This window comes from Anolis carolinensis, chromosome 6, assembly GCF_035594765.1.
Source record: "Anolis carolinensis isolate JA03-04 chromosome 6, rAnoCar3.1.pri, whole genome shotgun sequence".
Taxonomy (NCBI): domain Eukaryota; kingdom Metazoa; phylum Chordata; class Lepidosauria; order Squamata; family Dactyloidae; genus Anolis; species Anolis carolinensis.
Genome location: NC_085846.1, coordinates 50,982,349 through 51,010,096, shown reverse-complemented (window position 1 = coordinate 51,010,096; position 27,748 = coordinate 50,982,349). Strand labels below are relative to the sequence as shown.

Below are 27,748 nucleotides of genomic sequence, written 5' to 3'. Positions count from 1 at the left end.
GCATATAACACATTGAATTTACTTTTTGTATAGTTTAAAATGTGAGTTGTGACCTTCAAGTATTAACTTCAAATCATACAACAACCTTACTTACAACAAACATGCTATAATACTGTCTTCCTTAGCCCTTTCCCCTTATATGTAATATAACATAATATTGACCTAGTTTGCTTATCTATTGTAAGGGATACAATAATAAATGTACAAATGATCAAAATTAGATTACTTAATGTCACTTGATCTCCAAGCTTATTCCAGGTTAGATATGCATCAAGTTGCTAGCCTGAAACTTTGTACACATGTTTATGCACATATTGTTCTAATAATAATAATAATAATAATAATAATAATAATAATAATAATAATAACAACAACTACTACTACTACTACTACTTCTACTTTATTTTTAAACCGCGCCACCATCTGTCCATAGGAATTCAGAGTCACTTGCATGCAGGACCAAGCCCAGCGCAAAAAGAGACTTTACCAAACTAAAACAGTTAAAATGTAAAAAATATATAACAATACAATTTATTTATTTATTTATTTATTTATTATTTCCAGAATTTATACCCCGCCCTTCTCACCCGGGGGGACTCAGGGCGGCTTACACAGTTGGCAACATTCAATGCCAAGAACACAACAATAAAACAAAAACAGTACACACAATCAATTAAAACTATAAAAATACATCATTAAAATACATTATAAAAATTAAAACATATGTAAATTAGCTCCATTTGTCTAAAAACCTCATGCTTCAGCCTTCAATCGGACCATGTCGACGTTATCATATTACTCGTTAAAAGCTTGTGCACACAGCCATGTTTTCACAGCCTTTCTGAAACCCAGAAGAGTTGGGGCTTGTCGGATATTTGTGGGGAGGGTGTTCCACAGCCGGGGAGCCACCACCGAGAAGGCCCTGTCCCTCGTTCCCACCAGCCGCGCCTGCGAGGCAGGTGGGACCGAGAGCAGGGCCTCTCCAGATGATCTTAGGGATCTAGCTGGCTCATATGAGGAGATACGTTCGGATAAGTAAATTGGGCCAGAACCGTTTAGGGCTTTATAGGTCAAGACCAGCACTTTGAATTGGGCTCGGTAGCATATCGGCAGCCAGTGGAGCTGGCTTAGCAGGGGGGTGGTACGCTCCCTGTATGCCGCCCCAGTTATTAATCTGGCTGCCGCCCGTTGTACTAGTTGGAGCTTCTGGGCCGTCTTCAAAGGCAACCCCACGTAGAGAGCGTTGCAGTAATCCAAACGAGCTGTAACCAGAGCATGGACCACCGTGGCCAAGTCAGACCTCCCAAGGAACGGGCACAGCTGGCGCACAAGTCTTAGTTGTGCGAAGGCTCCCCTGGCCACCGCCGAGACCTGGGGCTCCAGGCTCAGCGATGAGTCCAGGAGGACCCCCAGACTGCGAACCTGTGTCTTCAGGGGGAGTGCGACCCCATCCAGCACAGGCTGTAACCCTATTCCCTGTTCAGCCTTACGACTGACCATCATCTGCGTACAGATGACACCTCACCCCGATTAATTAAAAATTAATTTTTAATTAAACAATTAATTAAAAATATCAGGGTATAAAAACATCATTAAAATGTATCACAAACAAATCTCAACAACCAGTAATCAGGAATATGGTGGGCATGATCAAACTTAAAGCGGATTGGGTCTGAACTTTTGCAAAAAAACAAAACAAAAAACAAACAAACTATAGGGCCAGGGATGTGGTAAAGTGCTGACTACAATCCATCAGTCAATTAGGGCTGGGCGTTCTTTAAAAACCTTTTCTCGATTAACTTAAACATATATGTGAGCGTTTTTAAATGTGCACTTTTCAAACATACACGTTTTTGTGTATGTTTTTGGTGTACTTATTGCATCACAGACATCTAAATGTATGGGTTTCTGACAACAAATTGTGCTCAGGTCTGCATTTGATTTCAGGAGATGTAAACAGTATATTCTGTAAAAAAAATGAACAGGAAAAGATTTCCTGTGAAAATACTGTGGATACTTGAAACAAGTGATACTGCCTTTAGCAAGTGCTTCATATGATTAGAATAATGGCTACACCGGGTTATTTACGTATTTAAGTATACATCATTTGAGTCCAAATTTCTAAAATAAAACCTCTAAAAAGCTTTCAGAGAGAAATCAGTTTCATAAAGTACATCACTAAAGCAGTCTCATAACCAGAGGCATTCCATGGCAGTAGCATAGAGCTGTGTAAGTAATACTAGACCAATATTAAATAAATATTGAAAATATGAAAAAGTGATCATTCAGCAGCTGTTTTCCCTACTTACTTAGGTGATCCCTCATTATCCAAGTATGATGGTCCTCCAAGAGTAGTGTCTTGGTGGTAGGTACATAGATGACTGTGGAGTCCTATTTTTGACCAGCATGTTCTTCCACGTTGAGGGCATCGGATTCCAGATGGAAGGTGGTCGTGGTCAGGGATGGCTTGATGCGCCTACCTCTTGACACTTTTCTCCCTTTCGCCCTCCATTCGTGCCTCTTCGAATTCCACTGCACTGCTGGTCACAGCTGACCTCCAGTTAGAGCGCTCAAGGGCCAGGGCTTCCCAGTTCTCAGTATCTATGCCACAGTTTTTAAGGTTGGCTTTAAGCCCATCTTTAAATATCTTTTTCTGTCCACCAACATTCCATTTTCCATTCTTGAGTTCGGAGTAGAGGAGCTGCTTTGGGAGACGGTGATCGGGCATTCAGACAACATGACCAGTCCAGCAGAGTTGATGGTGAAGGAGCATCACTTCAATGCTGGTGGTCTTTGCTTCTTCCAGCATGCTTTGTCCGCCTGTCTTCCCAAAAGATTTGCAGGATTTTTTGGAGGCAACGCTGGTGGAATCGTTCCAGGAGTTGAGTGTGACGCCTGTAGACCATCCACATTTTGCAGGTGTATAGCAGGGTTGGGAGAACAATAGCTTTATAAACAAGCTCCCTGGTATTCCTACAGATGTCCTGATCCTCAAACACTCTCTGCTTCATTCGGAAGAATGCTGCACTCGCAGAGCTCAGGCAGTGTTGAATTTCAGTGTAAACATTGACTTTTGTGGAGAGGTGGCTGCCAAAGTAACAGAAATGGACATTTTCTAATGTTACACCTTTAAGCTGTATTTTTGGCATTGCAGAGGGATCAGCTGGTGCCTGCTGGAAGAGCACTTTGGTTTTCTCGATTTTCAATGAGAGCCTGAGCTTCTCGTATGCTTATGCTTAGAATGGCATGTAGGTCTTCTTCTGAATGTGCACAGACAATATTATCATCAGCATATTGGAATTCTATAACAGATGTTGTGACCTTGGTTTGGGCTTTCAGTCTGCTGTAATTAAATAGCTTGCCATCTGTCCGATAGATGATTTCCACTCCGGTGGGAAGCTTCTTATCAACAAGATGAAGTATCATAGCACTGAAGATGGAAAATAAGGTTTGGGCAATAACACATCTCTGTTTGACTTGTGATTCCACCTTAAATGGGTCACCTTGTTTTCCCTAGCAGTTTGTGTATATCATTCCTAACATGTAGACTGTAATAGAAGAATAATAAAAATGAAGATAGGTGCTAAGGTATTTCTGGTCTTTAGACTGGAGTGGAAGATATGTTATGATCTTTACAATCAAGAAAAAATGCAAAAAGAAATGGGAGTTTTGCCTCTTGAAGATATTTTCTGCAGCAGTGGGTAATTCGACTGAAGTCACTTTTCACATTATGTTCATTTAGTTGCACAGTTGAAAGGGGCCATTGCATATGTATAAATGTAGATGTGTGTACACACACATATATAGGTCTGCTTACCAACCTCTGAAGCCCCTGGTGGTGCAGCAAATTAAACCGCTGAGCTGCTGAACTTCCTGACCGAAAGGTCGGCGGTTCGAATCCAGGGAGCAGGATGAGTTCCCACTATTAGCCCCAGTTTCTGCCAACCTAGAAGCTCGCAAACATGCAAATGTGAGTAGATCAATAGATACCGCTCTGGCAGGAAGCTGGCCACATGATCTTGGAGGCGTCTTTGGACAACGACGGCTCTTCGGCTTAGAAATGGAGATGAGCACCAACCCCCAGAGTCGGATACAACTAGACTTAATGTCAGGGGAAAACCTTTACCTTACCAACCTCTACATGAGCAAGAACCCAATCACAGATCTATATGCTTACCTGTCTGCCCCATAAATGTTTCGGTCCCATTCACAATTTGTATAGATATTGTTGGGCATGGCTAGTGATCAGAAGGTCTGAACAGGGATAAAGAGGGCAGTGGAATGTGTTGTAGCCTATTATGAATGGCAAGTGGAAAATAAAGTCTGTAGCACATTCTGCCATTTTTATATATGAATGACACCCTAAAAAGGCTAAGATTAATATGAATGAGAAACTACAAATAATGTAAATCATAGAATCATAGAATAGTAGAATTGGAAGAGACCTCATGGGCCATCCAGTCCAACCCCCTGCCAAGAAACAAGAAATCACATTCATAGCACCCCCGACAGATGGCCATCCAGCCTCTGTTTAAAAGCCTCCAAAGAAGGAGCCTCCACCACAGCCCGGGGGAGAGAGTTCCACTGCCGAACAGCCCTCACAGTGAGGAAGTTCTTCCTAATGTTCAGGTGGAATCTCCTTTCCTGTAGTTTGAAGCCATTGTTCCGTGTCCTAGTCTGCAGGGCAGCAGAAAACGAGCTTGCTCCCTCCTCCCTATGACTTCCCCTCACATATTTGTACATGGCTATCATGTCTCCTCTCAGCCTTCTCTTCTGCAGGCTAAACATGCCCAGTTCTTTAAGCCTCTCCTCATAGGGCTTGTTCTCCAGACCTTTGATCATTTTAGTTTAGAAATATTATTGGTATCGTATATTACCTTCCGGCGGGAAGGTAATGGCGCTCCATGCAGTCATGCCGGCCACATGACTTTGGAGGTGTCTACGGACAACGCCGGCTCTTCGGCTTAGAAATGGAGATGAGCACCAACCCCCAGAGTCAGACATAACTGGACTTAATGTCAGGGGAAAACCTTTACCTTTACCTTTTTATATTAAAATATGAAACAGGAAATCAAAAGATCTTGTAAAATGAGTCAGTGGCAGTTTTAGGATTCTTATTTGAACATAAAAAACTAGACAAAAAAGGAGATTTGAAACATTTTCTCAGGATAAGGTTTGTCAATCTATCATTTTTTTGCAGTTTTTTTTGAGTTTTCAAAAGAAATGGATCTTCTACTACATACAGATATTTTTAAAAGGCATTCTCCTCTTACTCCTATACTTTACAACGTGTTCCTTCTAGAGTTGCAATTCATTCCTAATCTATCTATGCTTAGAAAAGATGTCAAATAGTATATTTTAGGTAGACTTTAACAATTGTTTTATGTTATTTTATATTAATTATTTTATTATGTCTTTATGTGATCATAGTTTTATAATTGGTGTGTGTGTATGTGTGAGTTAGTGAGAAAGTGCATTGGATCAACATGGTTCAGAAAGGTGCTGCACAACTACGAGGGCTATCCAGAAAGTAGGCTACGTTTTGGATTTTAAAAAGATCAAAGTATAGGATAAATCATTTACCATATGCAGCTGAAAGACACATCCCAAAACTACAATATCATGTAATCCCCATTTAAATTTAGTCACATTTCTTATAGATAAATGAGTTTGAAAAATACTGCACCAGTAAATTTGCCGCCTCTCTCCTCCGTTTCCAACAATGGGGGCGTGGCTGGCAGCGCAACGTTTTGGCTACATTGCAGGAAGGGAGAAGGGGGAAGAGCTGACGACACAAGTGGGGAAGATTGCTCTGGCATTCACAGCCATTGAGAAAGAGGGACCTGGAAAAGCTTCTCAGCTGCAAAGCTCCATGGACTTAAAACAACCAGAGACTGTAATGTATATTTTCCTTTACCCCTTTGAAACTTCCATCTTATTGCCTTAAAGAGATAACCCTTTGTGAACAATAAAACCAGTTTTGAGTTATCTACAGTGTTTTGATCCTTGGGAGTTCCAGTTTCCCTAAAGGAGGGCAAGAAGCAATCCCCTGGGGAAAGATGTCACATCCATGCCTCTTTCACTAAGAGTTATAGCCCCAGGCACGACGGCACAGTTTCCTATATTACATTTTTGGCAGTGTTATATATGGGGCTACAGAGAATATAATTTATTTCATAGAAGATATTATACCTGTTACAGTGCAAGGCTGGGGAAGAGCTTGTCCTTTGTGGGTCAGCCCTTCACATGCCAGCAAGAGCTACAGGGTGGTCCTGTAGCTCTTGCTGGTGAAGTCAGGTGAAGACTCACTCACCCTTGTATCTGCTGGTGAGATCTATGGAGCCACCCGCTTGCTCCTCCCCTCCAAGCTACAGATTGGTGAAAGGGAGGCCCAGCCCCCCATAGCCCACAGGGGAAGCCTTTGTGGGACATATATTGTGCAGGCCTGATCTAGAGTATCTTTTACAAGTCTTTCACCCTTTCACTGAATGAACAGTATTTCTGTCCTGAGTGATTTCGCAAGGTCGTGTGTGTGTGTGTGTGTGTGTGTGTGTGTGTGTGTGTGTGCGATTTCAGAACTTGGGCCACCATTCCAACTGCTTCTTTCCTCTATGCTATATCTCAGAATCATACATTATTTTGCCTTCTATACTTGTGAAATGTGTTAGTATTAACGATTTGTAAGGCATCCACACATGCTTGGGATCTTCATTAATCATGAGAACTCGTTATTACTTAGACAGTATTTATTTTTCACTTCCTCCTGATAAATGTGCCAGGAACTAGAGTTAGCCATGCAAATCCTGGGTATGCTTTAAAATCTTCATCAGAGAAGGCAAAATCTTAGCCTACACTTCAATGTAATTATGGGAAGCAGGAATTGTGATTTTATTTCACTTGACAATGACATCATTGGATCCTGTCCTTTGTCAGAATGGACAATGGCAAAGTAGAATTTGGATTTCCCTTACAATTTAGTATGTTTCAAAAACTGTAGTCAAGAAAAGAAAATGGGTTAACAGGCTGATACTGAACCACTGATGAGATGAAATTCAAAAGGGACTGTACTTGCTCAAACTGGGTTTGGGATTATTTATCTATTCCAACTCCAAAATATCTTTTATCTCTGCCCAACCCCCACTTTGAAATATAAGAGTTCAATACTGATCACCGACCTTGCTCATTCCCAAAGCCAATGTATGAAAGTTCCCAGAGAATACATTCACTTCACAGATACAACTAAGGTTTGTTGATGGGGAACAGCTGTTAGGGAAAAATAATAACTGTCATCAGAGGACAGTAATGTGTCCTACAATTACATCTCTGACATATGCTGGTACATGCTCTGTTTTCACAGCTTCTCTCAACAAAATTGCTTTTATGCTCCTCACTTATAGTACATGTGAGGATGGGTGGAAGGCCCTATTATTTTGCTAATGCAACAAGCATTATCTTGGAGTCTTCTTATGAGATTCTTACGACATAATGTGTTAGGCAAAATATGAGTTGTAAAAACTTGCCACAATTTCATTATTATCTGACTACTGTGCTTATTATTTCTGCTAAATATGGGTTACCAATTGCAAGAAATATTTGGGATACAATTAAATAATTTTCAATCTCATTTGTAATTTTTTTTATTCATTTTTTATTAAAAGAGACAAAAAAGTAATATTAAAAAAACAAAATACAAAAAATAAATATGTAATTGTACTGACAAATATTTTTCATTACAATAAAAGTGGGGGAACATAAATGATAAAGAAAAGTAGGAAAATTGAAAGAAGAGAAAAAGCGAAAAAACAAAAACAAAAAAAACCATACACACACACACTTTTGTCTACTTCCGATCTCTTCCATAGAAGTTTAGAATTAAATTCCATATACTTTTGAAAAGATATACATTTCTTTTCTTTAGTAGAAAATTACCTCCCTATTACTAAAATTGTTTTTTTGTATACATGGAAAAATTCAAGAAACCAGAATTCAAATGAAACCAGAATACTTTCTTCTAGGAATGCCAAATTTTGAAATGGACATAAGCAAAGACATACTATTCAATTACTTGGTGACAGCTGCTAGAATAATTTATGCAAAAAATTGGAAATTGAAAGAAGTTCCCCAGATGGAGGATTGGAAACTGAAAATATTAGATATTACGAATATGGACAAACTTACACAATGCCTTAAAAGGAATCATTTGTAATTTTTTTTACAGGTCAAAGAATCATGATAAACAGAATATGTCCCTACATTATTTAGAGATACACTATAAATGGGAGGAGGGCTAAGACTTCTTCTGTATGAACCTATTTTTATATATAGTAAATAATATATTTGTTGTAATACACTGCTATTCTCTCATGCATTCTAGGAAAGGAGCACATCCTGGATAAAAAACAAAAAACAAAAACAAAAAAAAGGCATAATGCAAAATGTATCCAGCAAAATGTGCTTCCCCCCTTTCATTGGGTATCTCCTTTTATTAAGGACCTCTTCACACAGGTCATTTTAGCTCCATTTTGTTGCTTTTATTTACTGCAAGGGTGGGGCCTGCCATGTGCCATCACATAAGGTACACCAAAAGGTGCTTCCTCCACCACTGTGGCAGAAAAGTGTATTTTGGGTAGCTCCAATGGAGCTACCAGCACTTTCCTCCCCTTTCCCCCATATTATGGGGAAAATGGTAGTGGGGCAACATGCCAACATACCCTGTTCTTTCCCCACCATAAAATGGGAGAAGGGAGAGTGCCCGGGGCGTCACAAGCCGCCCTACACTCCTTCCCTTTCACTGGCAACTGCCAAAAGGGCCGTGTGAAAAGGTCCTAAAAGTGGCTTCACAGGTAGTCTCCTGTTACATGGAAGTAGCTTTTCTGTCTTTAGAACAAAGGATGTCTTCAGTCCAGCTTCTTTGTAAACTGCAAATTCCGGGAAATCAATCTGTGATATTTTGCATAAAGGCCATCCTCAAGTTATGAACAAGATAAGTTCTTTAGGTTTGTTCTTAAGTTGAATTTGTTTGTAAATTTGGACAGGTAAATTCTTTAAGTGTAACTCCACCATATACATGTGAGTGTATGTGCATGAGTGTACACTCTGGATTGCATGGGGACAAGTTAACATCTCTGTGTGTTTGTTTTGCTGCCAGTGACCCTGTTCAAAAGATTTTACTGCACTTTGCTTGTTTTGGAAACAAAGATTGGTGCTAAAGCTTTAGTGGAGACATCCATTCCCCATGATAACTTTTCCAGGAGTGAATTTCCCTTCCTAAGGGTAGATTTCTCTCACTTTCTGTTGTCTCACCCTCATTCTTAACTATGAGTCATTTGTAAGTCAGGTGTTTGTAACTCGAGGACTGCCTGTATATTCTACTGTACTCTACTATTGAGCTCTGGTTTCTTAAGTACAAAGAGAAGGAATCCTGTACTGACCATAGTTTAATTCCTGCAGTTTACTGCTACCCAGAAATTATATGAAACTATTTTTGAAGTAGAACTTTTTTTGGTGTAACTAATTTGCCTTACTGAAATAGATCTCAGGTTGCAATGCAACCATATCTCTGTGTAGGACTGGGCCTGGGACAAACCCCTGTGACACCCCCGCTGGTCACTTGTCTCCAAGATGAGGAGGAACCATTGATAAGTAAATTTGTGCATTTGTGTGGAATTGCTGTTTCTTTGTGTAGCTTCATTTGTGTCATCTCATTTTCATATTCATGTCCCGCTAAGGAAAATGGGCCGCCTATACGACACAAATTTTCATCTGGCTAACGAAAAACATAAAAAAATCGTGCCATTGGCGGCAATAGGAGGACTTCTGAGACTCATCCCCCCTCCCTCGGTTTTTGGGCTAGAGGGGTGAAAATCGCCACAAACGGAGGGCATTTTGATCCCTTTTAGCCCACCAACGTTTAAAACGTTTTGGTCTTCCCCAGAGTACTATTGTTATTAATAATAATGCAGTGTTCCCTCACTACTTCACAGTTCACTTTTTGTGGATTCTATATTTTGCGGTTTTTCAAGAAACTCTAAAAGAATATTATAAATCATAAAAAATACAATTTACAGCCTAAGGAAGGGAGGAAGGAGAAGCTGAAGGGAGAGAAAAGGAGCCCAAGCGGCAACGGGAGGAGAAGGAGGCAATTTATCAACACACAATTGGTTGATAAAGACTTAAAATAGTGTATAACTACTAAAATAATGTATAAGTATTGAAATAAATATAGTGCCCCCACTTTGCGGATTTTCACTTATTGCGGGTTGGGCCTGGAATGTAACCCCCACAATAAGTGAGGGAACACTGTATTACATTAACCCCCATTGCCACAGATCAGATCTAATGCGGAGGGAAGCATTTCCCTCTCCCAGGCTCAGGTCAGATTCCCAGATCCATATATATATATATATATATATATATATATATATATATATATATATCACCCATTGGTACACATCAGCTGTAAGCCCTCTGTCAGTACATGCTTATTGTTACAGGACAGAATCGAAAGGAAAATGAAAGCAAGCACGATGACTGTGTGGCTTTCATTTCCGTGTCACCTCTCGTTTCCTACGAAAATTTAAACATTTGTTTTGTGTAAACGAATGGTCGAAATGAAACAATAGCACAAAGGAAATGAAGGAATAATTTTTGCTCTATTGAAAAGCACCCTTTGAGTTTGACCAATCAATCTATTCCCAATCCACCTAACAGTAGTATTGTCTAGCCCACATTTTATCAGCTTGGTTGTGAAAATGTCATAGTCTAGCATGCATCTCTGACAGTGACCATGCTTGATTTCCCCTTTCCGCTGTATAACAAAGAAGAAATTGTCACTCTCACTTAAGGAACCCCATTTACCAAGTCATCAATGTTGGTTAGGATCAGATCTAAAAGAGCCAATTCCCTTGTTGCCTTGCTCTGCCCAGCTTCTGGACCATGAAATTGTCTACAAGGCAAGTGAGGAACCTGTTAGACCTGATATTCTTGGCAGAGTTTGTTTTCCAACAAATAACAGGATAGTTAAAATCTCCCATAACTGTCACATCTCTCCTTTCTGATTATGTGGTCATCTGTTTAACAAAGACATCATCTAGGTCAGGCCTGTACTACTTGTGGCCTTTCATCTGTTTTGGCCTCCAGCTTCCAGAATTACTAAATGTCTAGTCATCTAGGTCCTCCATTTACTTTGGAGGTATATAGTAGATCACCATGACATCCCTGTTGTTTGGTGGACAAAGAAGGCTGAAGAAATCCAACATTTTGCAGATACCCATGATGCTCACGGATTTTTTTAAAGCCACAAAGACCATCTATGGACCAAAAAACCATGGCATACACCCTCTACACTCATCAGATGGAACCAAAATTCTGAAGGACAAAAGATCAATTGCACTCATTTGGAAAGAACACTACCAGAATCGCCTGAATCGCAGCTCAAATGTGACCAAAGAGGCCCTCTCACAAACTCCACAATAACAAACCAGGGATGAGCTTGCTCACAGCCTAGTTTGGAAAAAATCAGAAATGCCATAAACCAAAAAAAATGACAAAGCCAGCTGACCTGATGGGATCCCTGCTGAAATCTTCAAAGAGAGTAGACCTGAACTGATACAACTCCACCAGCTCATTGAAAAAGTGTGGGTGACCAAGAAAATCCCAGCAGACTTCAAGGATGCCACCATCATCACCCTTTTCAAGAAAGGGGATAGAACAGACTGCAGAAATTATCGAGGTATCTCCCTTCTACCCTCTGCTGGGAAAATCCTCGCAAGAATCCTTGCAAACCACCTTCTACCTGTCTCTGAAGACACCCTTCCAGAATCCCAGAACTGTTGCACCCCAGCGAGGGTCCACCTTGCTCTCAACACACACCACTGAGACAGACTTGGTATAAACAATTTATTCCCTGGCTCCCTGCCTGGGAAACATCAAGAGGATCATTCTCATTCTCAGACTACAAAACAATCTCAGACTGCAAAACCCCAAACCCTCCTTCATCATCATCAGACTGAGCCACAACAAGAATGGCTTCCACCCCTTCAGAGAAACAGTAGACATGATCCACTGCACGACAGCTCCAAAAAAAAAAAAAAAAATACAGGGAACAAAATTAACCTCTGTACATGGCATTCATTGACCTTGCAAAGGCTTTCGACACAGTGAATCACAGTGCTCTCTGGACCATCCTCCAAAAAATCGGGTGCCCTGAAAAAATTGTGAACATTCAGCGGCTTCTCCACGATGACACGACGGCAACAGTCTTGGACAGCAATGGCTCTCAAAGTGATCAATTTAAGGTAGAATCAGGTGTTAAACAGGGACATGTTATTGCCCTAACCTTATTTTCCATCTTCATCACTATGATACTTCATCTTGTTGATGGGAAGCTTCCCACCAGAGTGGAAATCATCTATCGGACAGATGGCAAACTATTTAACCTCAGCAGACTGAAAGCCAAAACCAAGGGCACAATATCTGCTATAGAACTCCAATATGCCCATGATAACGTAGTGTGTGCACTCAGAAGGAGACCTACAAGCCACTCTAAACACCTTTGCAGAAGCATATGAGAAGCTCAGCCTCTCAATGAACATCGGGAAAACCAAAGTGCTCTTCCAGCAGGCACCAGCCAATCCCTCTGCAATGCCAGAAATAGGGCTTAATGGTGTAACATTAGAAAATGTCGATCATTTCCGCTACCTTGGATCATGTTTTGCAGGTGTATAGCAAGGTTGGGAGGACAATAACTTTATAAATGAGCACCTTGGTATCCCCACAGATGTCCAGATCCTCAAACACTCTCTGCTTGATTTGGAAAAATGCTGCACTCGCAGAGATCAGGTGTTGTTGTAACACTATAATACAATAACACCTGATCTCTGCGAGTGCAGCATTTTTCCAAATCAAGCAGAGAGTGTTTGAGGATCTGGACATCTGTGGGGATACCAAGGTGCTCATTTATAAAGTTATTGTCCTCCCAACCTTGCTATACACCTGCAAAATATGATCTACAGACGTCACACTCAACTCCTTGAGCGATTCCATCAGCGTTGCCTGAGAAATCCTGCAAATCTCTTGGGAAGACAGGCGGACAAATGTCAGCGTGCTGGAAGAAGCAAAGACCACCAGCATTGAAGCAATGCTCCTTCACCATCAACTCCGCTGGACTGGTCATGTTGTCTGAATGCCCGATCACTGTCTCCCAAAGCAGTTACTCTACTCCCAACTCAAGAATGGAAAATGGAATGTTGGTGGACAGGAAAAGAGATTTAAAGATGGTCTTACAGGCAACCTTAAAAACTGTGGCATAGACACTGGTAACTGGGAAGCCCTGGCCCTTGAGCGCTCTAACTGGAGGTCAGCTGTTGCCAACAGCGCTGTAAAATACGAAGAGGCACGAATGGAGGGCTTAAGAGAGAAATGTGCCAAGAGGAAGGCGCATTAAGCCAACTCTGACCGGGACCACCTTCCATCTGGAAACTGATGTTTCCACTGTGGGAAAACATGCAGATCAAGAATAGGTCTCTTCAGCCACCTACTGACCCACCCCCAAGGCACTGCAATTGGAGGACCATCATCCTCGGTCTACGAGGGATCACCTAAGTAAAGTAAATATCCCTGTTATTTCTTCCCCCTTTAATACTGATACTCTGATACTCTGAACCTGGCTTTGAGGATTTACGTCATGGACCTCCCCATAGGTGTAAACATTAGGCATGTGCGATCCATGAAAAAAATGGTTCAAAACTCGCTTCAAAAGTAAGGGGCGCTGGTGCTTCATTTCTAAAGTCATTTCCAAATTTTGAAGGCAAAAAGTTCAAAACTTTTTGAAACTTCCAATTCTTCGTATGTACCTCATCAATGGCGGATGTGCATGTGCATGAAGGAAAAGATTATCGTCAATAGGAAAAATTGAGGGGCTTCTCTCTCCCTCATTTTTTGAGCTATCCTAATGAAATTTGCTACAGTGGTAGAACACATTTACCACTGTTAGCTCACCAAATCTAACAATGTTTAACTTATCCTCAGATTTTTGGTGAATTTTCAAAGTTTTTATTTAAATTTTTTAAAATAATAACAAAAATCTGTTCCTGGTTTGAAAGTGTTATTTCCTGTTTCATTGGGTTGTCTTTATTTTGAAAGTCATTGTTCTACTTCAGAAACTTTGTTTTTGTGGCTGAAACTTTGTTAAATTGGTGGACAGAGACTCAACAAACCATAATGTGTTATTTTTTATAGGATGATGTCCTTTGTGTAAAGACAAAGTTTTGGCAGTGTAAGTTTTGCCATGTTTTTATGACAGAACCAATTAGGAAATGACATTTATCAACCAGGAACAGAAATCATAGCACACCATCAAATCACTCCTGACAGATGGCCTTCAACCTCTGAATAAGGAAATCTGTTCCTGGTTTGAAAGTGTTATTTCCTGTTTCATTGGGTTTTCTGGGTCTGAGAGTGTGTGACTTGCCCATGATCACCCAGTGTGTTTCCATGGTTGAGTGGTGAATCAAGCCACAATCGTAGTCTAATTCTCAAACCGCCACACTACACCATGCTGTCTCAAAACGGGCCCACTGCTAGCGAGGAGGGAAAACGCTCAGGAGTGGGTTTCTTCCAATGTTACTCTATGTCTTAGGAATAAACCTCAGTATTTTGTTTTTTTATGAATGCTCCCATGAGAAAATGTATAAGGATGTGGGTGAACTACAATTCCCAAAAGTCTTGGGTCAATCCTCCCAAAACTCCCCCAGAATTCACAGCTGGCCATGTTGGATCTGTGTGCCAAGCTTGGTCCAGATGTGTCACTTTTCTTCTTATCCCAGATTATATGGCAGTGGGGACTCATCTAATCCAGTTTAAATCAGATAATCTGGGATCAGACCCTGGGAATTAGGGCAATGTAGATCCAGCCTGAGTCCACTTCCACACTGCTGTTATATACCAAGATCTGATCCCAGATTATCTGCTATGAACTGGATTATATGAATCTACACTGCCAGATAATCTGGGATAAGAAGATAATTTAGGAGTGGGTTTCTTCCCCGCTTCTAACCAAGAAGGAAAGCACTCAGGAGTGGGTTTCTTCCGATGGGGCTTACACATTCACACAAATATAGAGCGAATTTTAAAAGGAATACTACTAAAACATAGATTTAAAATGCAACCTTTCCCCTTCCTAGAATGATACTATTATATATTTTTTAACACGAGTCCCTTTCCATCTCAAATCTAGAGAGAAAACTGGGGTGCCAATAATAATAATAATAATAATAATAATAATAATAATAATAATAATAATAATAATAATAATAATACACTTGGGAAGTGTCCGATGTGTGATCGAATACAACAGCCAGAAGAATGTCTACTGTGGACTCATCTTGTTGTATATCAAGGTAATTTAAAATAATAAGGGGAGTTGTGGAAAATCCTTAGCAGGGTGATAGTTTGCTTTCCCTGCCCATTTCCAATTTTCTTTTCCCCCTGAAGTGGATAGTCACACACCAACCTGGGGGAAGGTTTAGTTAGAGATCTAGTTGGGGTTTTGTCAGCACAAAACTGAGTGAAGTGATCTAGATCGTGGATTGGGATTGATCCCCCTCCTTTTCCCCCTTTCCTCACTTAAAGCTTCTCGCAAAGGCAGAAGGAGAAGAGAATGTGATTTGCAAGGGAGATCCTGCAGAGGCGAAGCAGTAGCCACCAATGCCCTTTGCAAATCAGGCTTCGTCCGCTGCTGCAACCAGGACGGGAAGGGAGATTTCTCTCCTGGATAGCCACCAATGCCCTTTGCAAGCCAAACTCCCTCCACTTCTGCAACCAGGACTGGAAGAGGGATTTTTCTCCTGTATAGCCACCAATGCCCTTTGCAAACCAGGCTCCCACCGCTTCTGCAACCAGGACGGGAAGGGGGATTTCTCTCCTGGATAGCAATGGGTTTAAGAGCCCCATAGGCCACATAGAAACCAACCAGGACAGGAAGGGGGATTTCTCTCCTGGATAGCAACAGGTTTGTTGAATTAAAACACTTTCTCATATATCCAAAGGTTATTCAAAGGTATTCTGAGGCATGAGCGCCAACGCTTCGAATTGGAAGGTTAAATTTGAAGCGCCAAACCACCTCAGAACCCCATTCAGAACCCAAAATAGATATGATTTTATTACGATTAACGATGATTCTGATAAATTTGCCCATGCCTAGTAAACATCCTTTATACAATGCTGCTCCTCCTCTACTGTCTTGTCTATTTTTCCAAAATAGACTATGCCCATCTATTACTACATTCCAATTTAGAGACTTGTCCCACCAGGTTTCAGTGATGCCAATTATATTGATTTGCTTTGTTGTATTAAGGGCTCAAGGTCCCATGCTTTGTGCATTAGACATCGTGTTTAGAATGTTTTCTTTATAACATTTTAAAAGCATTTTCAAACTTTAGCAAATTGGTTTTAGGCAATTTTTACCTCCTCTGTTATCATTTGTATTGTATTATAGACTATGCTTGATTAATTTTAATTGAACGGGCATGCACAAATTTATTTAGATAGAAATTTGCAACATTGAACTATATAATAAATTGTTCTATAATTTATAAGCACAATGCTGTGTAAAACATGGTTGGATTTTATTCAGTATCTTAATTTCTTTTTTATATTTTATTGAGATTTGACCAGTTTTCCAGCCCAACACCAATACTCAATTCAGTTTGGCATTTTGAAGGATCGCTTATTCTAGTGAAAAAACAAAACGTTTTCTTAAGTGTTTTTGAACTGAAATCTATATGATTTAATGCTTTATGTACTGCATTTGCACTATATGTTGATTTTGGCCTGTATTTTATTGATCTGCCACTACGTTGTATTTAACTGTTTTGAAAACAATATCAACTTTCAGAGTAATTTTCTACTTAAGCAAAAAAAAGTCTTAAATTTTCTCTGTAGTGTTTTCATTTGATATTTATATACTGAGAATAGGTAATCTTTATGTAGGAAGTACTATACTAAAGCAGCTGTCTTTATTATGGTCTGGGCCTTTAGGCCTGTAGGAGCCTAATTCTTACAGTCGCTCTGCATAGAATGACTTGCCCAAGTGGTTCAATTCCAGTTGATATTGCAGATGCTCAGTACTTAGGAGATGACGTAACGCTGCTCGCCGAATCTGCCAGATTTGAAAATGTCATTAGCACCACCATTATCCCATCACTCTATGTCCTGACATTACACAATCCAGTATTCATGCCTGTAAATATGAATGCCTACAATGACTGCAGTCTTGGGAAGAGAAATTGACTATACTTGCTTTCGGTCCCCCGCCATTGAGTTGGTGGAATCCTTTTGCCAAAACAGAATATGTGGATGGGGGAAGGAGCAGATAGGAAGGGAAAAGAGACCAGCTAGTGTATTAAACATATAGCAAGAAGCACCACTAAATGTTAGTTTGTATGTTATTTCACAAACCAGTCAATGAGGGATCTTTTTCTATGGTGGCAGGCATCTATGTACAAACTGCAAGGAAAGTGAATTGCCATTATTAATGCATAGCAAAAACCCTTTAAAAAATTCTCATCAGAGTTCATGAACTCTGAATATGAACATAAGTGTTACTATATCATACAATATTAATTGTAAGGAAAGGTCACAAACATGATATTGTGTTTTTGATACTGTGATATTGTGGTGGGATGGGTGTGACTGGGAAGAATTGTTTTCTATGCATTGAATAGTAGTCCTCTTGTTTTGATAGGATTTTTGTCCACTGCAACTCCATAAAAGGGGGAAGGAAAGGTTGCCCTTAGCTCCAGACCTTACCATTATCAGTTGCTTATCAGCAAAGTATACTTCTTCTTTTTTTTCTGCCTGTTGCCTTTTCCTGGCTCTTTCTAAACACCTCTGCTCCTGTGCTTGCAGTTGGAGGTTCATGCGGCGGCCACGGTCCCAGCTGCAGAAACAATAGTGTAATGAAACAAAGGGCCAGTACTTGGAAGTAACTGCAATAGAGTCCCGCTTATCCGACTTCGACTAATCAGACACCCTGACACCTGGGGCCATCTTCCCTTCCTTCCTCCCTCCCTCACTCGCTCACTCACCAGGCCAGGTCCCAGTGCTGCCGGGACCCGGCCTGGTGAGTGAGCAAGGGACGGAGGGCAAGCGAGTGAAGGTGGGCAGCAAAGGCCTTCCCTTCCTTGCTTACTTGCTCATTCACCAGGCCGGGTCCCAGTGCTGTCGGAACCCGGCCTAGTGAAGGAGCGAGGGACAGAAGGAGGGTGAGTGAAGGAGGGCAGCAAAGGCCCTCCCTCACTTGCTCGCTCTTTCACTAGGCCAGATCCCAGTGCTTCCAGGACCCAGCCTGGTGAAGGAGCAAGGGATGGAGGGCAGGCGAGTGAAGGAGGGCAGCAATGGCCCTCCCTCCCTTCCTTCCTCCCTCACTTCCTCCCTCCCTCACTTGCTTGCTCACTCACTAGGCTGGGTCCCGGTGCTGCCGGAACCCAGCCTGGTGAGTGAGTGAGGGCCGAAGGGAGGGCGTGTGAAGGAGGGTGGCAAAGGCCCTCCTTCCCTCCCTCCCTCACTCACTCGCTTACTCACCAGGTTGGGTCCTGGTGCTGCTGTCACCACTGCCAGCACCTGGCCTGGTGAGTGAGTGAGCGAGGAGGATGGTGGGTGAGCGAGCACCCACCTTGTTATCTGGCAGTTTCGCTTATCCAACATTCTGTCTGCCAGTTTATGTCGGATAAGTGAGACTCTATTGTACTTGCAAATCATAGAGTTGGAAGAGACTACACGTCATCCAATCTAGCCCCCTGCCATGGAGGAACACATAGTCAAAGCACCCCCCAACAGATGTCTATCCAGCCTTTGCTTTTAAAACTCCAGAGATGGACCAACTGCTTATAATTATTTTTTCCCCCAATAGCTGAAGCATAAATACATTGCCTTAGGGTTGGAACTCAAAGGATATGTTCACTCTTCTATCATAGCCACAGTGGAGGCATAGGCATGCTCTCCCTACATGGTCTTTAAAAGTTTCTGTTTTTTTTAACTCTATTTATTAAAATGTTCAAAAACAAATTACATCACCATTCTACATATTGACCTTCCTTTGCAATGCATTTTTCCCAGAGTCATACCAACTTTTTAATGCCATCAGCAAAAAATTGTTTTGGTTAAACACGTAGTCACTAGGTTAGTGCATTTTGGCTGAACAGTTAGGCCAATACCGGTAGTCCCCCATATCCATTCTCACTAAATATACTGAAGCCAGGACGGGACTCTGATGCCGAATAGGGGAGGAGGAGCCATGATTATTTTTTTATTTATTTACTTTATTTCTAACCCGCCTTTCTTTACCCCAAAGGGGACTCAAGGCGGCTTACATATGGCAACCATTAGATGCCTTAAAATACATACAAATACTTTAAAACAATTAAATTTTAAATTAAACATTTAAAAACATTACATTCAATATTAAACTCACATCATCCAGGGCTGATCTAACGTTGCTGGGGAGAGAGTTCCACAGCCAAGGGGCCACCACTGAGAAGGCCCTGTCTCTTGTTCCTGCCAGCAACGCTTGCAAGGCAGTCAGGACTGAGAGCAGGGCCTCCCCAGATTATCTTAATCACTGAGATGGCTCATAGAGGAAGATACATTCGGACAGGTAAACTGTAATGATCCCATTAGAGATGAGAAAACGTGATGGCTGGGCCCTCATCATTATGGCCACCTGGTGGATCCGAAGAAGCCGGTTTGGCCAAAGTAAAATAGCTAAAATGGCTCTGTGCACAAGTCTAGTAGCCACAGATGCACTCATGCTTTCACATCATCATCACATAAGAATCCTCCTTAAAGCTTCTTTGAGTGGTCCAAAAAGATGGAAATCAGATGGCGCTAAATCAGGAGTATAAGCTGGGTGTTCCATAACCTCCAACTCCAATTGTCTGGGGGTTTCCAATGTGTGGGCTGCAGTGTGGGCATGAGCACTGTTGTGCAACGATACAGTTCCTTTTGACACATTTTCTCTTCTTTTAGAGCGGATTGCTAGTTTCCATTCTATCTGGAGCATATCCACAAGAGTCCCAGAAGACAGTCAACATCAACCTTTCTTCCAACACTTGAGATGATGGATGCTTCTATTGCATATTCTGCCACTTGCTTTTGGACTCATAATGGTGAACTCACAGTTCATCAGCATTTACGCGGCAGAAAATTGTCATCTTCTTCACAATAATGAGCCAAATGTTGGGAACAAACATCTAGGGACTTGCACTTATACTCCTCTATCAATAGCTTAGACATCCATCTGGCCCACACTTTACTGAATGTAAGACCATTCGGAATCAGGGTATAGGCAGATCCAACACTCACATTCAGGTTTCCTGCAACCTCTTCGACTGTTATTCTTCGCAAATCAATTCCAGTTTTCTTTCTTTATTCCTTGTGGTCATACCTATAGCTGGACATCCAGAGTGCTCTGCATCTGTCACACCAGTACAGGCATTTTAGAACATTTCAATCCACTCACAGACTTTACGAGAGATAACTTTATCCCTATACCGAGCATACATGCAGAAATGAATTTGTACTCCCAGCACAGAATGTTGTGCTTCTTTAGTGCAATTTAAGTTTCACAGCCATCTTCACCACAGCATGACAACTCTTACACTAAACTGTAAGGTCAGCCAGCTTGTCAGACAGACTAGTCACATGACACTCTCAGACACAACCAATTACTACTACTCCTACCCTCACCGATTCCAATGAAAACATGAAAGTGCAGAAACTTTGTGAGAACTCTCCTATATAGCATATTTCCTCATGTAGCATCTATCAACAAGCATAGTGTCTCGTCTATTTTCATTTAGGTTTCAGCTGTACTCCACAAAAAGGAAAATCAGCCTGTTCAGCAAGCCTTCCAAATGAAGGTTTATTATCAGGAAATGTTTGATTTTTATACCTATTTTATATACCTATATATCTGGGGTCATGTAAACATTTATTGAGCAAAAAGGAGTCGTGAATGGAAAAAGATTAAGAAGCCCTACTCCAGCTCATATTTTACTAACTTATTTGCAAGGATATCATGGGGGACCTTGTTGAAGTTCTTCCTAAAATAAAGATATGCTACACTCACAGCATAGCTTGTAATTCTATCAAAAAAAAGAGATAAGATTAATGTGGCATAACTTGTTTTTGAGAAACCCAAGCTGACTTTTAGTATGTATTGCTTTCTTTTCTTACACTGTGCCTCATGCTGCCACTGCCTCATGAACTACTGTGTGGAGATGATTAAGAATTAGATTGTACAAAACTCATACAATATTGTTTGTGATTACTGTGAATGTTAACAGTATAATAAGTTTAACAGTCAAATTATTAGCTGAACTTATTTATTTTCTATTTTTGTATATAAGTGGGCCATTTGTGTTGAGATTTCTGGAAAGCTTAACATGCCAGGTACCCAAACCTGCAGTTTGCGCAGATGCTGAAATTGCATGACAATGTTATGTTGCAGTTTCAAAACTAGCACAGCAGCTGACTTAAATCGGACCCCTGGTTTAGAATATTTTAATGTTTGTCATCAATGTACGATTTTTTCCTATCTCTTTTTTCAACAGGGTATCACCACATTCTATTCAAGAGGCTTTCTACTATGTTATTTCTATACCAAAAAAGAGATTCTAGTTGCTAAGGTGTGTTGGGAGGGGGGTGTTGAAATCCAATTACCTTTTGAGCACTCTAGTAAACTCATGAATTTTCTCTAACATCTGAAATGGAATAAAATAATGTTAATATAAAATCAAATGGTCAAGCTTGTATCCTGGTCCCAATGGAAGAAACAGACATTTTCTCGTAACATTTGTTTGTATAATGTCGTAAACATTACTAACTTTTCACTCCTTTATTTCCAGTCAGCTTTTAGAATAAAATCGTATGTCCAGGAATGCATGGCTCTGTTTATTCTATATGTTTACAAGGAAACAACATAAAATAGCAAATGCAGGCAGTCCCCAAGTTACAAACATCTGACTTACAAATGACTCATAGTCAAGAACACAAAACAGGAAGTGAGAGAAATTCATCCTAAGGAAGGAAAATTCACTCCTGGACGAGTTATCATGGGGAAAAGGTGTCTGAACTGAAGCTTCATTGCAACAAGCCAAATTTTTCAAAATCTAAGTGTCACAGGGACAGAAAGTGAGGAGAACAGCACAAACACCACAGGGGGTGTGTTCTGTCACGCGCTGGGCCTGTGACTGACTGTCTGTTATGTAGGACGTACGCTTTACGCCCAGCGGGAAGCCAGGGGCCTAAAGAAGGGTCGTTGAGGAATTTTCCTGAAAAGATGGCCTTGAAGTCTTTAAAGAAATAACAAAGTCTTTATTGACAAACAAATAGGTGAAAACCCTCTTATAACCCCTCCCAGGCTATCTATTATCAGGGCCTAGCTGGTCTGGGACCCACTGCCAACTCCCAAGTGTGTCTGGTTGTTGAGTGGACCTACCAGCTGAGGCTTTCAGATGTTTCTGTGCTGTTGTTCTGTATCCTGGGACGGTCAATATCCCTGGTATACTTTAACCCTGGTGTTCTTTATCCCCGGTGGTCTTTATCCCTGGTATTCTTGAAATAGGAAGCCTTTTACGGGACGAGCTGGTCTATGTCCTACAGCTGAACTTCCCAAGAGAGACTAACTTAAAAATGGCTCCTTGCCTCCCAGAGCCCTGAACAGGGGGCGGAACCAAACTTAATGGTGATTGACAGGTGGCCTGTCCTATGGCTGCAAACATTTGCAGCAAGAAAATAAAATAGAAGGTTCTGGTACAGCTGTACCAGCACAGGGTGTTTACCTTTCCCTTTGCAATCCATAGATTTTATATACATACTGTATATACTGTATATACTGTATGTGTGTGTGTATGTATATGTATATGTACATACACACATACACACACTTTAAAATTTACCTATTCCGACTTACATACAAATTCAACTTAAGCACAAACCTACAGAACCTTTCTTATTCATAACTTGGATACTGCTTTTAATAATAATATAGAGTTGTCAAAGTGAGATGTGCTTTTGTCATGAAGTATTTGATGAAGCATCTCTAGAAATTCCAGTAAAATTAAAAGTTTGAATAATCTATTAATTAACTTGAGTTAACTTCCTCTGGAGCAGTGTACAGGCATCTTGGAGTGGCTACTTTACACCTAAAGTGAAATTCAGGATGCATTTTGAGTGTCAAGTACGCTTCATTGTATACAGTGGGACTTCTGATTAGATAATATGTATAGCATTGTACTTTCCCTGTGGAAAGTTTGAGCAAAATAACTTCAATAAGATTTATACTAAAACTTTTAGAAATTCATTTTAAATCAAACAATTGATATTAAATATTTCTCAAAAGTGTTCCATGCCTCTCTAAGAAGTATCCCTTATGTAATCAATTCTGTTTGTAGCCCAGCATTTCCAGTAGCTTGAAGTAAGATAGTAACGATTAAAAATAAAAAAAATATATGTTGTCGAAGGTTGTCATGACCAAAATCACTGGGTTGCTGTGAGTTTTCCGGGCTGTATGGCCATGGTCTAGAAGCATTCTCTTCTGATGTTTCACCCACATCTATAGCAGGTATTCTCAGAGGTTGTGAGGTCTGTTGGAAGTAGGCTTTTATATATCTATGGAATGTCCAGGGTGGGGGAAAGAACTCTTGTCTGTTTGAGGCAAGTGTGAATGTTGCAAATGGCCACCTTGATTGGCCTTGCAGCTTCAAAGCCTGGCTGCTTCCTGCCTGGGGGAAACCTTTGTTGGGAGGTTTTAGCTGGCCCTGATTGTTTCCTGTCTGGAATTCCCCTGTTTTCTGAGTGTTTTTCTTCATTTACTGTCTTGATTTTAGAGTTTTTTTTAATACTGGTAGTATTATTTTAATGGTTTCCTCCTCTCAGTTGAAACTGTCTACATCAAGGGTCCCCAAACTAAGGCCCGGGGGCCGGATGTGGCCCATCGAAGCCATTTATCTGGCCCCCACGGCACAAGGGCAGAAGGGGGTTGGGCTAAATGACCCAAGGGGTCTCTTGTTCTCTTACAACCATTCTTCTTCTTTTTCTTCTTCTTCTTCTTATTATTATTATTAAGAACATTGAGGCTGGGTGGCCATCTGTCAGGGGTGCTTTGCTTGTGCGTTTGGTGCACAAAGGCAGAAGGGGGTTTGACTAAATGGCCCACGGGGTTTCTTCCAACCCTCTTTATTATTATTATTATTATTATTACTATTATTATTAACATTGAGGCTGGGTGGCCATCTGTCAGGGGTGTTTTGCTTGTGCTTTCGGTGCACAAAGGCAGAAGGGGATTGGACTCAATGGCCCAAAGGGTCTCTTCCAACCCTCTTTTTTATTATTGTTGTTGTTGTTATTATTATTTATTTATTTATTTATTTATTATTGCTCAGTGGCCAACTATAGTCCGGCCCTCCAACGGTCTGAAAGAACTGGCCCCCTGTTTAAAAAGTTTGGGGACCCCTGGTCTACATGCTTGTGGATTTCAATGGCAAATGAAAAATATCTAGTAAAAACAAACTGTTCAACCCAAATAAAATCATGGAATACAGCCCCAAAGGAAGGTTTTTAGTCTGTGAAGTAATCAAGATGAATTAAACAGCTTACACTGTGTAACTCATTTTCATAGGTGGTCAACAAATTATCCTTCACGTAATAGCAGCAATGTTATATGCTTAGAGAAAACTGATTACTCTTTTTACCTCGCTATATTGCATCTAAACCTCAGACTCAAGCTTCTGTATACTTAGTTGATACATCCGCTATATCAATCTGTCAGTTTTTCTCAGCACAACCCCAAATAACTACCTCTTCTTCTTTCAGTATCTGTTCATACGTGGCGTTGTGGCTTGGTGACATTTTTTTCCCTTTATTGGGTTCCATTGTGCTTGAGTAGCAGATAAGCTTGGGAAACCAATAGTTGAGCTCTGCTCCCTGATTTTCTACAATTTGTTTCTGTGGTTGCCAAGGGAACAAACAGGTCATGCATTCAGACCTGGCAAAGACAAAGATTTTGATTGGTTGGCTGGTATTGCTTAAGCCAGGAGAAGGAAAAACAGGCTTGCATTTATTTCCATGATTTCTTTTCCAGACAGACTGTTCAGATGAAGGCATAAATTGTCTCTGAAGGGGAAAATACTACAGAAATATAGCTATTTCATACTCTGATTATACCTCAGTTATTTCTTCATCTTTTATTTTCCTAATACATAAAGGTAAAGGTTTCCCCTGACGTTAAGTCCAGTCATGTCTGACTCTGGGGGTTAGTGCTCATCTCTATTTCTAAGCCGAAGAGTCGACGTTGTCCATAGACACCTCCAAGGTCATGTGGCCAGCATGACTGCATGGAGCACCGTTACTTTCCTGCCGCAGCGGTACCTATTGATCTACTCACATTGGCATGTTTTTGAACTTCTAGGTTGGCAGGAACTGGAGCTAACAGTGGCTGCTCACGCCGTTCCCAGGGTTTGAACCTGGGACCTTTTGGTCTGCAAGTTCAGCAGCTCAGCACTTTAACACACTTCGCCACCGGGGCTTCTAATACATGTAAAGGTAAAGGTTTCCCCTGACATTAAGTCCAGTCATGTCTAACTCTGGGGGTTGGTGCTCATCTCCATTTCTAAGTTGAAGAGCCGGCGTTGTCCGTAGACACCTCCAAGGTCATGTGGCCGGCATGACTGCATGGAGCGCCGTTACCTTCCCGCCGGAGCGGTACCTATTGATCTACTCACATTGGCATGTTTTCGAACTGCTAGGTTGGCAGGAACTGGAGCTAACAGCGGCCGCTCACGCCGCTCCCGGGGTTTGAACCTGGGACCTTTAGGTCCCCAGCTCAGTGCTTTAACACACTTCTCCACCGGGGCTCCTACCTAATACATATAACTCTTAAATTATTTACCTGAATACTGAAGAAATGCAACCAGAATGTGTCATAGTGATATCACATGACAATACAATCCTGCACTTTAGGGACTAAATTTAGAGATCAACTAACATTTTTTTTGGGGGGGGGGGGGATCTAAATTTTCTTCTTTCTGGCAGTGGTAGCCACTTTAAAAATAGTTACCTACAATAATTGTTTTAGCTGACTAAATGTTGATAACTTAATCAGTTTTTATTTATTTATTTATTTATTTATTTATTTATTTATTTACAGTATTTATATTCCGCCCTTCTCACCCCGAAGGGGACTCAGGGCGGATCACATTATATACATAAAGGGCAAACATTCAATGCCCATATACACATAGAACTGAGACAGAGGCAGACAGATGCAGAGGCAATTTAACCTTCTCCTGAGAGGATGTTCGATTCTAGCCACAGGGGGAAGCAGCTGCTTCATCATCCACTGTGACGGCACTTCCTCATTCCAACGTTGTAAATTAGTTAAATTAGCCTCTCCCCTTTATAAGTGGTACCTTATTTCCTACTTGATAGATGCAATTATCTTTCGGGTTGCTAGGTCAGCAACAAGCAGGGGCTATTTTTTATTTTTTAATTGATGGGTGCTCACCCCGCCACGGGCTGGCCTCAAACTCATGACCTCATGGTCAGAGTGATTTATTGCAGCAGACTGCTCACCAGCCTGCGCCACAGCCCGGCTGTGACCAACCATTCTTATACATTTGTTTATAACAAAAATACAGTAGTGAGGCTAAATGGCAAAGTAAACAGAAATGTTTTGCATAGGTGTGATGGAAGAAACAATATAAGATGGGTGTGTCTTTTGGGTCAAAACTCTTGGGAAAGTTTGTTAGGGCAGTTGTGACTGTTGCGGAAGTTGTTTCCCATCCTGTTTCATTGTCCAACCATCAGCAGTCTGTTGTACCCCATGGGGCTTGGTGCAGAACCATAGAATCCCATAGAAAGAAGTGGTTTTAACCTGGATCATTGTCTCTTGTATCCTATCGGCTTTGATGCAGAATCATTGGATCCCATGGAAAGCAATGGTTTTAACCTGGATCACTGCCTCTTGGACCCTATGGAGTTTGGTGCATAAGAGATCATGTGGAAAGCAATTTTTTTTACCCGAATCACTGCCTCTTATACCCTATGGGGTTTGATGCGGAAGAATAGGACCCCATAGAAAGCAATGGTTTTAACCTGAATCACTGCCTCTTGTACCCTATGGGGTTTGATGAGGAATAATAGGATCCCGTGAAAAGTAATGGTTCTAACCTGGAGCACTGTCGGTTGTATCCTATGGGGTTTGGGGCAAAACCAAAGGATTCAATGGAAAATTGGTTTTAAACTGGTGTCAGTCTCCTACTTTTTTCTCCCGATTAAAAAAAACTAATACTGATCTTGTGACAAATGTAAGATGCAAACAAATGTATTGCCAGCTCTTAAGTTTTCATGTCCAAGTCTGGTGGGGAGGCAGAACTTCAAATGGGGCAATTGTCTTCCTTAAAGGGATGGTCACCCATGCTTTCCCCTCTCAATGGACCTCTTCACATGTTCCTTTTCCCCCCGTTGACCAACGGTATTTTTAACCTTCAGCCACAGAGCCCAATGGCTCCCATTACATACCAGTAATGGATATAACAACGACGACAACAACAATTTATTGATTAGCCAGTTGGCCTTATCAAGAACAGACACTACAAACACAATATACAACATACATCTAGTTCACTTAAAATAAAATACAGATATATACGTATTTGTCTTCTTGGTCCCAAGGTAGCTTAACTATAGA

The 27,748-nt window shown here is 41.0% G+C and overlaps 2 protein-coding genes across 3 annotated transcripts in view; one reads left to right on the top strand and one right to left on the bottom strand.

Annotated features, from left to right (window-relative positions):
* Nucleotides 1–27,748, top strand: part of cntnap2 (contactin associated protein 2) — a 924,912-nt gene that overhangs the window by 693,513 nt on the left and 203,651 nt on the right. The window lies entirely within an intron of this gene.
* Nucleotides 16,607–25,012, bottom strand: cfap141 (cilia and flagella associated protein 141). Its single transcript, XM_062983964.1, has 4 exons — nt 24,859–25,012; nt 21,721–21,761; nt 17,809–17,938; nt 16,607–17,158 (listed from the first exon to the last, which is right to left on the bottom strand). The coding sequence occupies exons 1-4, from the start codon at nt 24,931–24,933 to the stop codon at nt 17,057–17,059; spliced, it is 348 nt and encodes a 115-aa protein (XP_062840034.1). The 5' UTR covers nt 24,934–25,012; the 3' UTR covers nt 16,607–17,056.

What these genes read in the sequence shown, in the direction of transcription:
- cfap141 (XM_062983964.1), bottom strand. Translation starts at nt 24,933, where the DNA reads ATGGAACCCAATAAAGGGAAAAAAATGTCACCAAGCCACAACGCCACG. An exon ending in AGATACTGAAAGAAGAAGAG is followed by an intron (nt 21,762 to 24,858) that starts GTAGTTATTTGG and finishes ATTCCATTTCAG; the next exon opens with ATGTTAGAGAAAATTCATGA. An exon ending in CTGATAAGCAACTGATAATG is followed by an intron (nt 17,159 to 17,808) that starts GTAAGGTCTGGA and finishes CAAATCTGGCAG; the next exon opens with ATTCGGCGAGCAGCGTTACG.